The sequence below is a fragment of the Acanthochromis polyacanthus genome, chromosome 1 (genome assembly GCF_021347895.1).
Source record: "Acanthochromis polyacanthus isolate Apoly-LR-REF ecotype Palm Island chromosome 1, KAUST_Apoly_ChrSc, whole genome shotgun sequence".
Taxonomy (NCBI): domain Eukaryota; kingdom Metazoa; phylum Chordata; class Actinopteri; family Pomacentridae; genus Acanthochromis; species Acanthochromis polyacanthus.
In genome coordinates, this window is record NC_067113.1 from 39,617,819 (window position 1) to 39,638,572 (window position 20,754).

General features: G+C 39.9%; 1 protein-coding gene across 5 annotated transcripts in view; it reads right to left on the reverse strand.

Annotated features, from left to right (window-relative positions):
- The window catches only part of shank3b (SH3 and multiple ankyrin repeat domains 3b), an 88,137-nt gene that overhangs the window by 38,820 nt on the left and 28,563 nt on the right, over positions 1–20,754 (reverse strand). For all 5 annotated transcript variants that reach the window (XM_051953977.1, XM_051954097.1, XM_051953947.1 and 2 more), the window contains exons 3-11: positions 15,231–15,402; positions 14,912–15,115; positions 13,499–13,570; positions 12,586–12,694; positions 2,228–2,379; positions 2,025–2,154; positions 1,056–1,093; positions 770–886; positions 570–647 (exon numbers count right to left, since the gene is read on the reverse strand). In XM_051953977.1, coding sequence (XP_051809937.1) covers positions 570–647; positions 770–886; positions 1,056–1,093; positions 2,025–2,154; positions 2,228–2,379; positions 12,586–12,694; positions 13,499–13,570; positions 14,912–15,115; positions 15,231–15,398 — 1,068 coding nt within the window. In that variant the 5' untranslated portion in view covers positions 15,399–15,402. The remainder of the gene's footprint in view (positions 1–569; positions 648–769; positions 887–1,055; positions 1,094–2,024; positions 2,155–2,227; positions 2,380–12,585; positions 12,695–13,498; positions 13,571–14,911; positions 15,116–15,230; positions 15,403–20,754) is intronic.

The window sequence follows — 20,754 nt, forward strand, 5'->3', positions numbered from 1 at the left end:
TTCCTATCATTATGCTGCCACCACCATGGCCTCCCTCTCTTGTCTCTTTCTTGGAACTCCTTCAGAGGAGTCATAGGAGTCTTGGTGGCCTCCCTCACTACTCTCTTCCTTCTCGGTCTCTCAGGTTTTGAGGACGTCCTGCTCTAGTCAGATCTATTCAGGTTCCATCTTCCTTCCATTTCCTAATGATGGATTTAACTGGTCTCCTAGAGATCTTCAGGAACTTAGAAATGTTCTTCCATCATTCTTGTATCTTGTATTGTTTCTTGGAGTGTTCTTTAGTCTTCATGGTGTAGTTCTATCCAGGAGTTCTGATCCACCAGGGACTGGACCTTCCAGATCCAGGAGTCTTTATCCTACAATCAATGACCTCAGATGATCTTTATTGAACCAACTTTGGGACTTTTAGCACCAACTGGCTACAGCTGAGTTCATTTAGTTACTTCAGCTGGGGTGAATACTTCATCAGTCACTTATGTTGCACTTTACATGTTTAGTTACTTGACAGTACTTTATAGAAATGTGTCTGTAATGACAATCTTTTTTGTACTTTGTTGATTTTATTTTACCTGGAAAGCCGTCTGGTTGTTGTAGTTCTTGATGTCCTTGTTGGCTCCTCTGAACAGCAGCACTCTGGCGCAGCTGTCCTGAAAAACCACCAGCAGCAGATATTTTACTGACTGCAAACTTCACATGCGGCTGAGAACACGGTACAAGTGTGTTCAGTGCGTTTTTGTCGGCGCATTGTTGTGTGTTCGGTGTGTGTTACCTGGTTGTACAGAGCGCAGAGGTGCAGTGCGGTGTTTCCCGATGCATTCTGGGAACTCATGTCGGCGCCGTAGAACAGCAGGTGCTCCAAGTGCTGCACGTTACCATAGCGACATGCCTGAACGCACACACATGCGCCCACACACATACACACACACAAAAAGCACAAAATCATAATTGTACAGGGCTTGAACTTGTCATCAGTGCAGGTAATTTCACTCTGTGTGTGTGTGTGTGTGTGTGTGTGTGTGTGTGTGTGTGTGTGTGTGTGTGTGTGTGTGTGTCACCTGGTGGATTTCCTGCCACCCGTTCTCATCAGTCATCCCTGTAACCATGACAACAAGAACTGTTTGAGCTCCGCACACAAAAAAAAGTAGGAACAGAAAATATAAATATGAAAACTGAACAACACAGGCGGTGGTTTGACCCCGCTGAGCCTCCTTACCGACCTGTGTGTCTGTGGTTGTGTGTCTGTGGTTGTGTCTGTGGTTGTGCGGTTATTGTTGTGTGGTTGTGCATCTGTGGTTATGTAACTGTAGTTGTATGTCTGTGGTTGTTTGTCTGTAGTTATTTGTCTGTAGTTGTGTGTCTGTGGTTGTTGGTTGTGTGTCTGTGGTTGTGTGGTTGTGTAACTAGTTTTTTGTCTGTGGTTGTTTTTCTGTAGTTGAGTGTCTGTGGTTGTGTTTCTGTGGTTGTGTGTCTGTGGTTGTGTGTCTGTAGTTGTGTGTCTGTGGTTGTGTTTCTGTGGTTGTGTGTCTGTGGTTGTGTTTCTGTGGTTGTGTGTCTGTGGTTGTGTTTCTGTGGTTGTGTGTCTGTGGTTGTGTGTCTGTGGTTGTGTGTCTATGGTTGTGTGTCTGTGGTTGTATGTCTGTGGTTGTGTAGTTGTATGTGTGGTTGTGTAGTTGTGTGTCTGTAGTTGTGTGTCTGTGGTTGTATGTCTGGTTGTGTGTCTGTGGTTGTGTAACTGTAGTTGTATGTCTATGGTTGTGTTTCTGTGGTTGTGTGTCTGTGGTTGTGTGTCTGTGGTTGTGTGTCTATGGTTGTGTGTCTGTGGTTGTATGTCTGTGGTTGTGTAGTTGTATGTGTGGTTGTGTAGTTGTGTGTCTGTGGTTGTGTGTCTGTGGTTGTATGTCTGGTTGTGTGTCTGTGGTTGTGTAACTGTAGTTGTATGTCTGTGGTTGTGTGTCTGTGTCTGTGTGTTGTATCACAGCAGTCATATGCTAACTCTCTGTGTGTGTTTTGTGTAGTTTCCGTACCGATGGTAGCGTGGTCCTGTAGCAGCAGCTCACAGCAGTAGGGGGCGCCGCCCACCATGGCGGAGTGATACAGGGGAGTGAGTCCTCTGCTGTCCTTGTAATCCGGAGACGCTCCGAGGTCCAGCAGCGTCTGAGGGGGGGACAGGAGGTTTAACAGGGACCGTCTCAGAGGTTCAACCACCGGTTCGGTTCCGTTTTCTCACCGTTAGGGCGGCGCTGTTCCTACAGAGGACGGCCCGGTGCAACGCCGTGATGCCGTCTCTGGTTCGGAAGTCCAGGTGAGCTCCTCCACTGCGAAGCACCTTGATGAGCTCACAGCTTTCCTCCAGCTGCACCGCCAGAGTCAAAGGACACTCTGAAAAAACACAGCAGGGTCAGTATGAGTGGCAAGAGGAAGTAATTTCACTCGATAGTGTACACTTCAAGTACACGACAGCTAAAATCAATCGGTGTCTGTCTGACATCTAATAAATGTAGTGTTAGAGGGTAAATGTACTGTTTTATTGATTATTAATCCTATTTCCTGCATTCTGGTGTATTTTAAGAGCATTTTGCCCATTTAAAATCTTATTATAGAGAAAACATTAAGGGATAATAAAAAAACATTGAGCTGAAAAAACAGAAAAAAACAGAGCAAGGGCATTCAGTATTGAAAACGTTTCTTCATGTAAAATATGGATCAAAGTTCTGTGGCTGGATGAGAACAACACATTTCAGTATTTTCATAAATATCTGCATAATTGAAATAACTCCAGGAACCACTTTGTAACATTTGTCTTGGAGGATTTTAATGCACTCAACAGCTTCAAGTTGACCACATCAGTAACTCAACAATAAAAAGTGCTGAAGCAAAAACAAAACATATCTTCATAACTTAAATGATCCATTCACTGAACAGAATTACAATCAGACACTAAACTCTCTATTAAATGTCAAAACAATCCATGTGACTCTAAAAACTCAACAGCTTTACAAACTAAGACTAAACTCTCCACAAGGATCCAGAATAAGTTGGACTTATGAGAGCTTTAATTATTCTTAATCTACTTCCTGAAAGGTTTGGTCAATAAAAAAGACAAAAACTAATATTTTCAGCTGAACTAAAGACAGACTTTGTGATTTTTCTGCTCACATGTTGTGTTGTTCTAAACTTACTCTTTCACCCCCTGGAAACCAGTGTTTGTCCTGTTTTTGCTCCTCTGTGACCCTAGACGGCCGTTTGTAATGTTTTTTGAGCAGCACACCATACTATGATGTTTTTACAGTGAAGGTTCTACTATGGAACCAGTTTGACATGTTCAGGCGTTCTTTGTGTGAAAACTCAGAGATTTCAGGGATCAGAAGGTGGTTTTCAACTTTCTCTGTTAACTTTCTGCTTCAACTTTAAACTAAATGTCCTTCACTAAGCCAGCCCTCTGGACTTCCAGTAAGCTGTGTTCCTATTGGCTGTCCAGGTGGCTGCTTGGTGTCATCAGGAACACCTGAGCAGCTCAGTGTCTTCCTGCTTTATGTCTGCAGTCAAACATTTCCTCTGCTCTTCACTGAACCGGGTTTGGCTCCGTTGCTTTAGTTTGTTCTTTAGGTGTTGGCTTGCAGCTTCCAGCAGTAAAATCCTCTTTAATGTGTTTCTTGGTGTGTTTTAGGGCTTTGTACTGATAGTTGTCTTGGTAAATGTGGTTCTTTAGCCACAGTTAGCACATGGTGCTAATGTGTGCAGTGATTAGTGGATTTGGTGCAGCTGAGTTGTGTCTTTATCTTGGCTGTAGTGAGTCTTTAGAGGTTTTTGGTTGTTTGTGAACCAACGTTGGTTGTCCAGAAGGTAAGAGTTCCTGTCCTGATTCTCTGTTTAAAGAGCTTCTCTGGTAGGCTGCAGGAGACTTTAGCGTTTGGGTTGTGCTAGTTTGGTTTTTGTACAGTTTCATTTGGACGACTATCTTGAGGTCCCTCCATGTGTTTAGTGAGGTTTTCTGGAACAGTTCTACAAAGCAACCTGCAGCAGAAGAGACTTTGAGAGTTTTTAGGAAGTTCTGGAGAGCAGACTTTAGAGCAGCACAAACATTTGTCAGCAGTTTGAGCAGGAGAAGGTGAGCTTCAGAGTAGAAAGGAGAAGGAAACCTTGTTGACCCGTGTGGTGAGGTCCTGTACCAAGAGTTTGAGCAGGTTGTGAAGAGTCTGTAGTTCTTTGGTCTGAAAGCACCAGAAGAGTCGACTCGTTAAAGGAGAAAACAGGAGATATTGTTGGTTCTTCTGTCGCTCTGCAGTTTCCTTAGACTGAATATCAAGTTTTTATTTTAAATGATTTACTGTGAGCCCAAGAAGACTTCAATAAACTCCCTCCATCCTCTGAACACATTTTACTACCGTGTTAAATCTCTTTTTAAAATATGTTTAATCATAGTTTTAACAGGTTTTTTCTTTGCTTGTATAGTTTTGTCATCTGTGTGAAAGGTGCTAAACAAATAAAGCTGAATTGATAAACTGAATAAGTGACTAACTCATGATTGGGACAACAGAAGTATTTTTATTGTGATTTAAGGGTTTGTTTCAGTTTTAAGGTTGGGGTTAAAATCTTGACAGAAAAAGATTAAAGAAATAAACTACTTTTAACAAAGCAATTAAATCAAAGGAAAAAACACTTAATACAATAAAACTTTGAAAAAGAAAATTAAACATTAAATACAATAAAATTATATTAAACAGACAAAATATTTCATTAGATAATTAAAAAGATAGAAAACATGTAATTATGAAGTTAAACATTTTTAAACTAAAATCTTAAACATTAAAGATGAAATATTTTAGATAATTAAACATTTAAAAATACAAAACATTTAGTTAAATAATTAAATGTTTAACTAGAAAACAAAATCTTAAAGAAAATCAAATTTTAAATAGGAATTAAACAAAACACAATGAAGCATTTAAAAAGAAAATTAAACATTAAAAGGTGATAAAACATTTAAAAAGAAAAACCTTAGAGATTTAATCTAAAAATTAAACATTGGGAAAGACGACATTTTTCAAACAAGCTGATAATTTTTAAAAAAAAAAAACAATTAAACATTAAAAAGACAAAACATTTCAAAATCAAATCGGACATTATAAAAGAATAAAAGCTGAGAAAAGAGCAAAACTAAACATTTAAGAAGAATCAAACTAAAGACAAAACATTGTAAAAGACACCAGTTAGCCTTTAGAAGATCAAATTAAACAGAAGAGACGATAAAACGATGAAAAAGAGCAAAAACAGATAAAGGTCTTAAAGCGTTTTCTAGTCTGAAATGAAAACATCAAGTTGTTTCTTCAAACATTTCCTCTTTCTGTGTTCTTGGTTTGACTGTGGACAGATTTACTCAGAGCTCATTTCAGAAAACTGCTTTCCAGATAAAGTCTACTAGTAGTTGAAGGCATCGATCAAACCAATGTTACCTTCTGATCTCCACAAACTTTACTGCTCAGTGAAGAGAATCAAAGTTTGTTCAGGATTTCTAAAGAACCCACAGGTGAAGGTCTGAGAAGAACTCAGATGGATGGTCTAAATGTGAAATCAAGACTCATGGTCACAAGTTTTAAGGCTTCTGTTCACCAGAAAGTTCAAACTAACACAAAAGTACTGAGAAACTTTTAAAACTTCAGTCCTCAGACTGTCTGAAAGTTAAATCGAACAGAGATCTACTGTGGGACTTAGAAAATTTCAGCCCTCAGACTGAAAGCTCAGGTCCTGAGGACTCGGGAGGTGTGGAGGCTTTGGAAAGTCTTGGAACTGAGGGTTCAACCCTCCAGCACAAAGGCTGAAGTCCAACCTCCTGAGAAAAACGGTCGAGTCGAGACTCAAGTTAAAAAAAAAACTCGAAAACGACAAAAAATCGACAATAAATGCGCAAAAAAAAGAAGAATTTGTATCTGAGTGAGTAGCTCAGGGGGTAAGAAGAGAGACTACCAGGTGGAAGGTAGCAGGATCAAGACCTGCCAGCAGCAGTTTTCTTTCTTTGTTGAAGTTTTTCAGAAAATTTAAGAAGGGTCTGGTTTTGAACCAGCAACCTATAGCTCCATAGACAAACCCTTAACTCACTGAGCTACAGATCAGATAAAAAAACATAAATTCGTCGTTCCTTTGACATCGTAGTTTCCAAGTGACCACATGGGTGGAGCCAAGGCGGAGTCTGGGTGGAGCCAAGGTGGAATCAGGGCGGAGAGTAGGCGGGGAGGTGGGTGACAGCCTCCCCCCTCTACCCCCCACTGCCCCCCTCTACTCCCCCACCGCCCACCACACCTTCCCCCGCCCGATGAGTTTTTCGAAAATCCGAGTCTTGACAGGTTTTCCCGAGTTTCTGGAGTTTCCACCAGGTCAGAGGCTGAACAAGTTGTCATGAAGAGATGTTGAAATCGACGAAGATGGAGTGACTTTTTACAGCGACTAGAAGGAAGACGACTAGAAGAGCAGGTCTTTAACCAGCATCCCTAAAATCCATGGAGTCGCTCCAGAGAAATGAAGGGAGGTCAACTTTTATCAGCCTCCATCCAGATGTTCAACTTGATATCTTCACTTTGAGATTTTTAGCTCCACAAACCTTTAGTATCACACTTTATGATCATTTATTAGGACTTTAATGGAATCCAGCAGCAGATTTAGTTTTTGTTCACAAACTTTATTCTTGTCGTCGTGGGACTGCAGGATTTAAAACTGTTTCTTCTATTTGACCTCATGTTTATTAGTTTTAGTGGAGAAAGTTATTTTTAATTGACCATTAGTCTGTTAAAAACCAAATAATAAATTGGATTAGTCAAGAGGTTTAAATTTCTTACTTTTTCAAATTTTAAATACGACAAAAAATATAAAAATAAAGCGTCTTGAGACAATTTGACCTGTAATTGGTGTTACATAAATAAAATTGAATTTAAATTGTATGTATCTTGTAATGTTGGAGGAATTCAGACATATATGTTGGAAAACACATTTTCTTTGTCCGTTAATCTGTTGATTGTTTTCTCCACTAATTCATTTGTTTTGGTTTATAAAATGTCAAACCCAAATATATTCAGTTTACTGTCATAAAAACCAAAAAGATTTACATTCATGATGCAGGAATCAGACAGTTTTTCACTTTTTATCTTAGTTTAGTCACAAAGATAGACTACATTGCCAAAAGTATTCGCTCACCTGCCTTGACTCGCATATGAACCTCAGTGACATCCCATTCCTAATCCATAGGGTTCAGTATGACGTCAGTCCACCCTTTGCAGCTAGAACAGCTTCAACTCTTCTGGGAAGGCTGTCCACAAGGTTTAGGAGTGTGTTTATGGGAATTTCTGACCATTCTTCCAGAAGCTCATTTGTGAGGTCACAGACTGATGTTGGACCAGAAGGCCTGGCTCTCAGTCTCTGCTCTAATTCATCCCAAAGGTGTTCTATCGGGCTGAGGTCAGGACTCTGTGCAGACCAGTCCAGTTCATCCACACCAGACTCTGTCATCCATGTCTTTATGGACCTTACTTTGTGCTCTGGTGCACAGTCATGTTGGAAGAGGAAGGGGCCAGCTCCAAACTGTTCCCACAAAGTTGGGAGCATGGAATTGTCCAAAATGTCTTGGTATGCTGAAGCATTCAGAGTTCCTTTCACTGGAACTAAGAGGCCAAGCCCAGCTCCTGAAGAACAAGCCCACACCATAATCCCCCCTCCACCAAACTTTACACTTGGCACAATGCAGTCCCACAAGTATGGTTCTCCTGGCAACCGCCGAACCCAGACTGGTCCATCAGATTGCCAGATGGAGAAGCGTGATTGGTCACTCCAGAGAAGGCGTCTCCACTGCTCTAGAGTCCAGTGGTGGCCGCTTTACACCACTGCATCCCACGCTTTGCATTGCACTTGGTGATGTACGGCTTGGATGCAGCTGCTCGGCCATGGAAACCCATTCCATGAAGCTCTCTGCTGAAGCTCTGTTCTTGAGCTAATCTGAAGGCCACATGAAGTTTGAAGGTCTGTAGCCACTGACTCTGCAGAAAGTTGGCCACCTCTTGGCACTATGCTCCTCAGCATCCTCTGACCCGCTCCATCAGTTTACATGGCCGACCACTTGGTGGCTGAGCTGCTGTCGTTCCCACACACTTCCACTATCTTATAATACAGCCGACAGTTGACTGTGGAATATTTAGGAGCGAGGAAATGTCACCACTGGATTTGTTGCACAGGTGGCATCCTATCACAGTTCCATGCTGGAATTCACTGAGCTCCTGACAGCGACCCATTCTTTCACTAATGTTTGTAAAAGCAGTCTGCATGCCCAGGTCCTTGATTTTATACACCTGTGGCCATGGAAGTGATTGGACCACCTGATTCTGATTATTTGGATGGGTGAGCCAATACTTTTGTCAATATAGTGTAGTTGATAATGTGTGAATTGTTGCAGCTTGCGAGCCATAGAAGGTTTTAATGTTTGGGGCCAAGTGTCAGAAAACATTTAGAAACCAACATCAACTAAACACTCAACAAGGTTTTGTTAAAGGGAAATCTTTATACTTTTTCATGACAATGTCTAATTAAAGGACATTTATTTTCAACGTAAATGTGTGATATTCATCCTCTGGAGCTTCTCTTCACATCGTCTTCCACCTGGACTGGTTTGGTCGGGAGCATGAGCAACAAACATGTGAAAAACTGCACTTTAACATCAATGAATGACACTGAAGTTTAATCTCTACATAAATGAGACTGAGTCTGGATGTGCTGCTCTGTCATTAACTCCTAAGTTTAGGAAAAGTTCAAACTAAAGAGGACAGTTCAGATAAGACTTGAGAATGAGCTGATTCTGAACAAACATCTCAGACTTTCTGAGCTTCAGCCTCAGCTTTAGCTGAGACAAAAAAACATGTGGGACGCTAACCTAGCAAACATTTCAGACTTTTCTCTGTGAATTCTGAGAAATTATTTCCTATTAAATGACAGAGCTACACATCTGAACTCAGTCTCATTAAAACAGACTAATTCAGTGTCATCTATCCATATTAAAGTGCAGTTACCCAAAATGTTTGTTGATGAGCTCCAACAAAACCTGTTCAGGTAGAAGGCCACTTTGACAAATAGGAAGTGGAAGATTCCAAGCAGATTTATAGAAGGGGGAACTGGACTGTACTAAGTGTGGTCCAGTATAGAGGGGGGGTGTTTGTGGGTTTTTAAGGCTGAGAATGATTATTAGTGAGACATTTGGAGGAGATATTCATTAGCAGTAAATGAAAGTATTTAAAATCTTGGAGTTGATGGTGTTTTTTCATCCCAAAGGCTATGCTATGATGTTTTCTAAGAGACATTTTTTCTGGCTCTGGGACGCTGCTCTCCTCCTCTGGTGTTTTCTGGATTGTTCTCAGCTTCGTGCCTTCGTCCACCCGGCCTCCGTTAACTCGTCCCGCCTGCCGTCTCTGGAGCTGAAGCTGGACTGGATCAGACCAAAGTACCGTCCAATCATGATGCCAGCTGCCTCTCCAAAGGCTCCTTCATGTGGCGGCACTTCTTCTGAGGGGGAAGCTGAGCTTCAGCAGAACTTTGGAGATGTGTTCCAGTGGTTGGTGGATGTGTGGGGAGATAGAGAGGGACCTTTGAACTGTTCAGAAAGGAGAACAGGAACCCATTGGTAGTTTTAGTTTAGGGTGCTACTGTGGTGTGTTTTGGGGTTTTAAGAGGTGAACAGGAAGAGTTTTTTTTTTCGTACTGATGATCTTTTACTTTGTTCCTGGTTGGAATGTCCATGAATGTCAGCGTGAAGTTCATTTTTAGTTCTGTTCATTTATTTTTATTTTACTAACACCCATTTGCTTTTAACCCCCTCACATGTTGTGTTGTTGTAAACTTACTCTTTCTAATAAATCCTCATCTAACCCTCTGGAAACCAGCGTTTGGACTGTTTTTGTGTTGCTCCTCATCTACTTCAGACAGCCGGGACAGAACAACGTTTTGTGGACCAAAGGCTAAACGATGACGCTTTTAGAGTGACCTGCTATACTGTGATGTTTTTTGGACGTCCTGCTATACTATGGACGTTTTCTGGACCAAAGGCTAAACTATGACATTTGTTGGGCGACACGCTGTATTATCGGCTTTTTTAATTGACATATTAATTTGATGTTTTTTTGTTTTAGTTTTTTTGTTGTCTTTTAGCAACATATAAGAATTTGAACAGTTTTAAAAATTACTATACTTTTACTTGTGCAATGAACTATTATTCTATGCCATTTTTTAGACCACATATTATACTCTGATGTTTTCTTGAATAACATACTATTCTGACAATATACTGCACTATGACATTTTTGGAACCACATATCATACATGACAATTTTAGGCAACGTCCTATCATTTTGTGCTTTTTGAACCACATAATAATCTCGGGTTTATGGTCTATCATTGGTGTCTATGGAGTGAACAGGGACTGTCTGCAAATTTCAGAACTGCTGCAACAGCAAAGAGAGACACAAATATTCAATAAGTTCACTCTGATACACTGTAGTGTCACCAGAATCACTGCAGCCTTCAACTGGCTCCTGTTGACACCAGTATAATTCCTGCAACTTGAAAGACAGCTACTTCTGATAAAACTGGGCTTGTAGCACATTGTCTGCCTTTCAACGATGGGAAAGAGGCATTATTTATGTTTTGACAACCTCTATCTAATGAGTTACTGATGCCAGAAGTTCAAATCTGTGAATATCTTTCCAACTTTACTGAACTGTGGCCCTGAGGAGCCGTGGTGGACGCCCTTTATTTTCATTTCTGAAAGGTGGCAACCCTATCTACGACTCTAACAGCTATTTATACGACTACTGCTTGTACAGCTATACTGCAGCTGCTATTAATCGTCTGGTATTTGGTTGTCAAGCTGCTGGCTCGCGTTAGTGTTTTGCTAGTGGCTAACTAGTTAACTCTCATAGACTGGAAGCGCTCAACAAGATTTAATAACGAAAAAAGAGCCAAAAACTGTTCTTACCTATGAAAAGTTATTCCAAGTTATTCCTTGTCTTGATCGCCTGACGTAGTTTGCAACTGTATGCAGCACAATGAGCCGGATTTCTTCTTGTTTTAGTTTTTGCCTCGTACACATCAATGGAAAACACTGAAACTTTGTCCCCGCTAGCTTAGTGTCGCAGTAGCACGCTGCTCAGAGGGGCGTGTCCTATCTACTCTTCTATATATATCTATGATCGCTACACACAGGCTATGGTGCGTCACTCAGAGACAGCCAGCCTGACAGCTGCACAATGACGGAAAATCCGGACTGGATTTTCACAAATCTGGCGTTCTCTGGAGTAAAAACTCGAACTGGATTTCCCCAAAAGTTACATATTCCCATAACAGCAAAGTCAAACTTGTTTTTTTGCCCGTGTGATATTTGGAGTGTGGTGTGAGAGCGTGTGAAGGGACTGAGTTGCGTGTGTCTCACGGCCAAAGCGTGAGAGTTGGAGCCCTGCTGTGTGCATCTGATGCTGGAGCTGATGCTGCAGAAGGAAGTCACCCCAAAGATAGTATATGGTAAAAAATTAAATAAATAAATAAAAGTGCACACCTAACTCTACGAACAACCAGAACCTTCACAGTGCATTTCAGACTAACTAGCTAGCTAAGTCGCAGCGTCTCACGCTGCCTCCTGTACGGGGGCTCTCTCCTACAGAGTGAACAATCCAGGTTTTTATTTGTCAAACAGGGAGCATTTGGTTCATTAATTACATGGGCCTTTCCGCTGTTAGCTGGAGGACTGGAGCTAACTTACTGTTACTATCACCAGTGATGAATACCTACTCTCCTGAAAACATTTCGTATATCCATTCTTGTTCACGTTCTTCTCCTAACGCTGCTCTAGTCGGTTCTGTGTGCTCCTCCCGGTAAACACATGCTGCAGGTACCGAGTGGTTGCAGGGAAAACGTGGACTGGGTTTCAGTGATGTGGGCGTGCTCCATATGAACAAGTGGAATGGACTGGATAACGACGCACTGGGTCGGACTCTCTACCTTCCACTATGAAGTGAAGGGAAACTAAAATTTATGATCATATTTAAGTTAATAATGACTGATTATGTGATTATTTAAACTCATATTCTGGCCACATTATATTGAATTTGTCAGCACTTTTTTGTAAAAAAAAACAACAACTTTTAAAAAAAAAAAAAAAATGAAGATAAAACTATTTAGGGGGGCTAAAGCTCCCCTAAAATAGTCCTAATGACGCCACTGCCGCCACCAACTGGTAGAGTCCCACAATTGCAACACTTACCTGCCTGTTGTCAGTAGGTCAAACATATTGCCCTCTGGTGTCATCATTTCAGAAATGTTTTGTCCACATTAAAAGTAGACTAAAAACATATTTACTGCTTACCGTAAGCATGCTTACTGCGCAGGCCGCGGGTTGAGTAGTGCAGTATTAGAGGGTAAATGTAGTATTAGAGGGTAAATGTAGTATTAGAGGGTAAATGTAGGATTATAGGGTAAATGTAGGATTAGAGGGTAAATGTGGTGTTGGTGTTTTTATTAATGTCTCTCTCATCTTTGGACGGTGTACTTCCTGGGTCGACTCACCTCCGCTGTCAGAGTCGTGGAAGTTGGGGTCCAGGCCTTTCTCCAGCCATTTGGACACCTTCTCCACGTTCTTCTGGTGCACATGTTCCATGAAGCGCTTCAGGTTGGCCTGAAAAGAAAACATCACGACTGTATTCAGTGTGAGAAAAGCAGCTCCAACTCTTTCTCTCTGCGTCGACCTTGGAGTTGTCTTTATTTAGCGCTGAGGTGAGGCAGCGAAACAAATGCTGAACCTTTTCACGCTGCTGTTTACCAGTAGATATACTGTAGATACACATCTGCAGATGGGGTTTTTCCTCTTTTACTTGCTTATTTGCTGGAATCCGACTGTGGAACAATAAATCTCACAGTTGCAGCACATTGAAGTTGTGATAATTAGGGTTCGAGCACCAACGGTTTCAAGGAACCTCTGATCGCAAAAATGTAATTGACAACCATCCCTAAAGTACAACAGGAAGTCGACCATTTTGAATTAATTTTTGGACGATTTTGGACCAATTTTATACTTTTTCCAACAGCTATAAACCCAAGCAGGGTAACCCTGACAGGGCTGAAATTTGGCCAGGATATACTCCAGTCATGGGTGATCAAAAGTTATCTAAATGCTCCCAATAAGTGCAGAATTTCGACATTTCGCCATGAAACAGGAAATGCTGCATAACTGTACTGTATATGCTCCAGTCTGCTTCAAACTTTATATGTTTGATCAGAGTCCAGCCCTGATGACATTTACAGGCCAATATACACTCTCGGTCTCAGCGCCCCCTGGTGGCCATGTTTGGGTTTGCTGACCAGCAAGGAATCGAGGAACTGACCAAGGCTGCTTGTCGCTTCAATTCTGGATTATTTGCTGCTTCAGTTGATTGAATTCTCAACAGCAAAGCTTGTGAAGTGAGACGTGAAATGTTTTTACCTTGGTGTGCAGCTTTGCCAGCTGCTTGTCATCCACGTAGCTCTGTGTATAAACTCTCCTCTTATAACGAAACTGTACAGAAACAGACACAAAGGGTTAGTTTGAACCATAAAAATAAACTTTATTTTATGTAGAACAGGAATAGAAACTATAAAAACATCTTGAACAAATAATGAAAAATAAACAATCCGATCGGATATCGAACTTTCACAAACGTCTTTAGAATAATAATATTTTTTTTGAAGAGATTTAAAAAGATGTTTTCAGTCTCTTCCAACCAAAGAACAACCAGCCGAGCCTCATTTAACACTTCACAGTGATTTAATCAGAATTGAAGAGGAAGTTGATTTAAATATGAAGTACTGCTTAATGGAAGTTAAAGTCTGAGGAGCAGCGGACGAGAAGAATAAATTAATTTTATGATGAACCAAAGCTACGTGACACTTGTCAAGTCGATTAAATGTTTTAAATTTTACTGTTTAACCCTCTGAAACTCATTTTTCACAACCAGGAATCAACACATTATTTTGAATGTCCTCAAAAGATGGAGGCTCTACATTTTAAATATGTTTTTAAGTCTCTTTTCTGTCATTTTGTGTCTCATATTGGTTGTTCTCTGTCATATTGTGTCTTAGTTTTGTTGTTTTCTGTCATTCTTGTGTCATTTCATGTCAGTTTGGGACAGTTTTGTTGATTTTTGTCTCATTTTGATTTTCTTGTTTTGTCTCAGGTTTTGATCATTTCACATGTTCGGGACAATTTTGTGCCTTGTTTTCTGAATAAGATCATGAAATTTCTGGAGTTCAGAGGGTAAAAAAAAAGTTGATTTATGTTTTTGCTTGAATGAGGACTTGAGTGTTAAATCTAAAACAAAGTCAGATAGTAATCAGGTTTTAGATGAGTAAAAATGCCCTAATTTTCCATTTTATAAAAACCAAACATGATGGATGGATGGTGGATCTGACTGAGTACACTACGTCTGCTGTAAAATACGCTCTGGCTTATCTTCTATTTTCCTTTAAATGGAAACACAACTAAACAAAGAAACATCACACTGTGTTGAGAAAGATTTTAAACTATAAATTGAGACCATAAACTTATTAGAAAAGTGTTTCTTGAGGTAATAAATCAATTGAGAGATCGACTCATTTTCTCATATACTTGGTGAAATCAGACCTCCAGAGGAGCCGTCCCCTGCTGGCTGTTTTAAATAATGCAGGTTTATGCCTTCACTTTTTAGACCCCCATTGAGCGCTGCAGTAAATTCAGGCACCAGGTGACTTTTAGAACCTGTCAGAGGGTTTTTGGGGTTCAGAGGGTAAAAAAAGGTTGGTTTGTGTTCTCGTGAGGTGCTTCTAACATGGTTTTTCTTGCAGGTTTGCCCCGTAGACGGCGGCTCAGGTGTGTTTTTACCTCCAGGTAGGGGATGGGGGTGATGGGGGGGAGGGGATACTCCTTCAGCAGCCGCTCCTCGTCCAGAAACTTTCCGGCTCGGCCGTTGAACGCCGGCTGGAAGAGACCATAGTTCAAAACATCCGACAGAGACTGAGTCAACGTCACCAGAACCCTCTGCTTACTGGTCCAAACTGGTAACTCTGGGTCCAACCGCAAACACTTCTGAACAGACAGACAGACAGAGAAAGAGACAGACACACAGACAGACACCCAGGTTTGTGTTCTGTCGGATACTTATTCTGAGCAGCTTCGGCCTCAGTGTGTCAGTGTGTGTTACCGTCTGCTGCAGGTCCGGGATGCCGATGCGGACGACGACGTTGTTTCCGGGGGGCGTGTCGTCCACGTCGTCGTCCCTGGCGACAGCAGAGCCTGTCGGGTTGCCGTTAGTAACCGCCTGTTGTCGCGGGCGATCATGTTTGGTGTCAGCAGCCGGACTCAGAGGCATGTGGCTGAAAAAAAAAAGACAACGGAAGCACCATGCTTAGAGACGACACCTGAACACAGCACACCTGGATAGTGACAATCAGCAGGTAACTAACGACCTCAGGATTTTTACTGAGAGAGATTCATGGGACTCAGAAAGACCACAAAGAGGCATTAAATGGCAACAAAGAAATAAAAAAACGACCACACAGAGACTTAAAATGACCACAAACAGATTTAAAATGACTACAAAGAGACTTAAAACGACCAAAAACAGATTTAAAATGACCACAAAGAGACTTAAAATGACTAAAAACAGATTTAAAATGACCACAAAGAGACTTAAAATGACTAAAAACAGATTTAAAATGACCACAAAGAGACTTAAAATGACCAAAAACAGATTTAAAATGACCACAAAGAGACTTAAAATGACCAAAAACAGATTTAAAATGACCACAAAGAGACTTAAAATGACCACAAACAGATTTAAAATGACTACAAAGAGACTTAAAATGACTACAAACAGATTTAAAATGACCACAAAGAGACTTAAAATGACTACAAACAGATTTAAAATGACCACAAAGAGACTTAAAATGACTACAAACAGATTTAAAATGACCACAAAGAGACTTAAAATGACTACAAACAGATTTAAAATGACCACAAAGAGACTTAAAATAACCAAAAGTAGATTTAAAATGACCACAAAGAGACACAAAATGACCACAAAAAGACTTAAATGGGGCAGAAACAACCAAAAGGAGACTCAAAAAGTTCACAAAGAAATTAAAAAAAACTACAAAGTGACACAAAACAAGCTTTAAAAAATGCAGCTCCAAACCATGAACAAAAGGAAAAGTAAAACTACCACGAAAAGATGACAACAAAACAAGCAACGAGACTCAAAACATTTCAAGAGTAGAACTGACCACAAAAAATGCAAACTGACCGAAAACATGAGAAAAAAATACATGAAAAGGCCCATAATTACAGCAAAAGACACAAAATGACCACAAAGAGACGCAAAATGACCAAAACTAGAGAAAAAAAGCTTTTAAAAAAGCACAAAACAACCTCAAAAAGACTTAAAATGACCAACAAGAGACACAAAACCAACATAAAAAGCCTTTCAGCTGGTTTTAAAGAGGTTTAGAGCAGCTCGGATTCTGATTCACTGTTTATACAATCAAACACTCTGTATGTAAAGAGTTTGAGGGTGGCGTCTTTTCTTAGCTTTTCCAGAGCTGAAGTGTAAAAAATGGAGGAGTTTATCAGCTCCGGATGTTTCTAACACCACATTTAATATCTGCCTCACTGCCAAAGTGATAAAAAAAACCAGCATTCATTACTATTATTTCACATTAGTTACTGATATATTATTAAAAACAAAGCACATTTCTCCAGATAGCTCACCTAAGTATATTATCTGTCGTCTAACAGGAGTGAATAGTGTCTAAAGTTTGGACTAGTATCATCATGAAACCTAGAAGTTTTCAAATATTCTATGTTTGAGTATGCAAAAAGGGTTTTATTAACATAAAAAATGAATAGTTTTCCACTTAACGATGCAAAACCACCAAAAAGACGCAACACCAACAAAGAAAGAGTGAAAATGAACAAAAATAGACAAAAACGACCACAAAAACAAACAGAACAACCCGAACGAGATGCAAAATATCCACAAAGAGACACAAAACTACCAAAAACACTCAAAACTACCACAAAGAGATGCAAAACAACAACCCTAAAGAGACACTGAAGTACCAAAAAGATTCAAAACAACCATAAAGAGACATAAAATAATCACAAAAATACTCAAAGCAAGATGCAAAATATCCACAAAGAGAAACAAAAAGACTTCTAACAACAACAAAAAGGCTTGAAATGTTGACAAAATGGAGCAAAACAACCACAAAAAAACTATTAAACGACCAACAACAGACACAAAATCACCACTAAAGGACACAAGACCACCTAAAAGACCCAAAACAACCACAGAAAGACTGAAAACTACCAAAAAGAGTCCAAGAATAACCACAAAAACACTTCAGATGCAAAATGTTCACAAAGACACAAAACAAACACAAAGAGATGCAAAACTATCAAAAAAGACTCAAAACAACCTCAAAGGGACCAGAATGACCACAAAAACACTCAGAACAACCCTTAAGAGATGGGAAAATCCACAGTATTTTTACGTATTTTCAGCTCTTTTCAAACACATCAGAACATTAGAACCTGTTTATTTTTCGTCACACTCATGCAGCAAAACTATCCTGGTGTTGAATTAAGACGTATTCATGCTTTAAAATCGTTTTTAAATCCGGATTAACGAAGGGTTTTGTGTCAGACAGGCATTCGCTTGAATCTAGCGGCCGCCCACAGACCCAGATTCTGTGCTGGTAAAAATGGCTGCCGTCCATCAGGTGATTGTAGGACGACGTCTTATGACCTCCACCTCCTCTAATCACGGCCTGGAGATGTTACATCACTTCCTGTTATTCAGCCTCAGCAGCGTTTGTTTTCTCTGCAGCCGACCTTCATCAGGAATCTACCGTTGGGTTTCTGTCGAAGCGTTTATGACGGTAAATGCTAAAAGATGTTAGAGTGATTCTGTGGAGTTTGGTTCATGGAGCACCATCAGGATCTGATCTCAGTTCAGTTTTATCACTTTGAATGGAAGATTTAGTTCAGCTACAAGAGTCAAAAAGAACCAAAACACCACGAAGAGACACAAAACAACCACAAAAAGATTTGAAAATACCACCAGAGAGACTCAGAAAGACTCAAAATTGCCACAAAATGACCACAGAGACTGAAAACAGGTGCAAAGTGACACAAAAACAATCTTAGAGACACAAAATGAGCACTAATACACACAAAACAGGACAAAAAATGAGCACAAACAGACGTTAAACTAACACAAAGAAACTCAAAATAACTGCAGAGAGACACAAAACAACTGCTAAGACACGCAAAATGACAGCAAAGACACGCAAAATCACCATGAAAAATGAAAAAAAACAAAAAAATGATCACAAATACACACAAAATAAACATAACAAAGCACAAAATGAATGCATAAAGACTGGAAACAGCTAAAGAGATCAGAAAAAAAAACCTAAAAATGTAATAAAAAACCTAAAATTACCACTGAGACTCAAAATGACAGCAAAGGGATGCAGAACAACCACAGAGATGAACAAAATAGTGCAAAAGTACACAAAAATGACTGCAAAAAGACGCAAAACAATCACGAAAAGATTAAAAATGAGCATAAAGAATCTCCAGAAAAACACACAGAAACACAAAACAACCACAAAGAGACATAATACAACCACAAAGACACAATACGACTCCAAAGGGACACAAAATGACCGCAGACACACAAATTTACGACAAAGACAGAAAACAACCGCAAATACTCAATAAACAATCACAAGGACACACGAAATGACGGCAAAGTGATGTGAAATGACCACCAAAAATGTAAAAAAAAGGCAAAAAACAACCACAACGATACGCAAAAAGACCATTAAAAATGTAAAACACAAAAGAACCACAAAGAGACAAATGATCACAAAGTGAGCAACAAAAATAACCAAAATGACCAAAACGAGACAAAAAAATGATGGAAAAAAAGACTTTAAATTAGCAAAATGACACAAAACCCAACACACAGTGATGAGAAAGAGACACACAACAACTATGAACACACAAAACCCCAGCAGCCAATCAAACATCAGACATTTAACAGGTCAGAGGTGAGGACATCGTCTCTGAGTCGGTGTTTAGTGTCAAGATTAAACGCTCGAAACACGCAGGACGTCTAATTAGCAGCTGATCGTCATTCACAAGTAGTTCTGCCTCCATCACAGCTGGAGATCAAACAGACGTTGTGCGTTGTCATAGAAACTGGAATAGCAGGGAATCCTGTGCTAACCTCGCTGTGTCACTGTGAGCGGTAAAAAAAGCCTCCTGATCTACATGCTCGCTGTTGCCACGGCAACGCGGTCGAACAGCTTCCTCTCCGCTGAAAAACTAGCGACCTGTCGACTCTCTCTGAGCGTCTGTCAACCAAAGCGTCCACGGCGGGACTCGTCATGAGTGGAAGTGTCGGTTTATCTCTGCAGTGAAGCAGCCACTCCACGTTAAAGGACCATAATGCTGCTGTATCTACAATAAAACACCAGATTTATCTACCTGCAGGCTGAAACTCCTCCAGTGTTTCACCAGTTTACCTGCTCCTGAAATCAGAATCACCACATTACAAAATACATCAACGATAAAACCTCTCAGGGTCATTGTAGATCATAGATGAAGTCAAATAAAACCTCAGAAATCTTTACGCTAACGTAGCAACTACCAATGTTTTGTGAAGGCTGAATTAGCAACTACAGATATCTTGTTTAGGCTAATATTGAGGCTAACATGATCTTTCTTAGGCAAACGTAGCTTTAATTAATATCTTCTTTAGGCTACTGTAATGCTTAGGCTAACATAGCTAACAACCACTGTCTTGTGTAGGTAACACTGTAGCTAAAGATATGTTGTTTAGGCTAATGTTGTGGCTAATACAATTTTATTTAATTAAACATAGCAGCTAATGTTATCTTTTTGAGATGGCAATGTAGCAGCAAATGTACCATATTTAACCTAACATATTAGTTAGTTTTATCTCTTTTAGGCTAACATCATGGCTAACAATATCTTGTTTAGATCAACATAGCTTTAATTAATATCTTGTTTAGGCTACTATTATCTGTAGGGTAACATAGTAATCAACACTGTCTTGTGTAGGCTAAAATAGTAGCTAAAGGTATCTTGTTCAGGCTAATGTTGTGGCTAACATGCGGCTGGCACTATTTTGTTGAGGCAAAGGTATAATTTATTAAATAACAGTTTTAAGCTAACTTTGCAGCTAACACTGCTTCTTTTAAGTTAACACAGTACCTAATGCTATCTTACGCTAGATGAACATAATCATGTTTAGACTAACACAGTGACTAACACTTTCTTGTCTGAGCTAACATAGATGCTAAAGCTATCCTGCTAAGGTTAAAGAGTAGTGAGAACTAAATTGTTTAGGCTACTGCAGCAGTTGCCAGTATTGTGTTTAAGACAGGGAACTGTAGTTTCTTCTGTGATCATGAATTAGTTAAAATGACAAAAATCATTAATGTATTCACAAAAAAAGAACAATTAAATAAATGCTAAAGTAGAAATTGCAGAGCCAACGAAGCAGAAGTTCGACAGAAAGCAACATGACATCAGCCTGGAGATTTAGAACTTTTCAAAATTCCTGTATGCAGGTGTGCTCTTCAACATCTGGACACTTTGATGTGGAAATTGGTGAAATTATCCTTTAACAT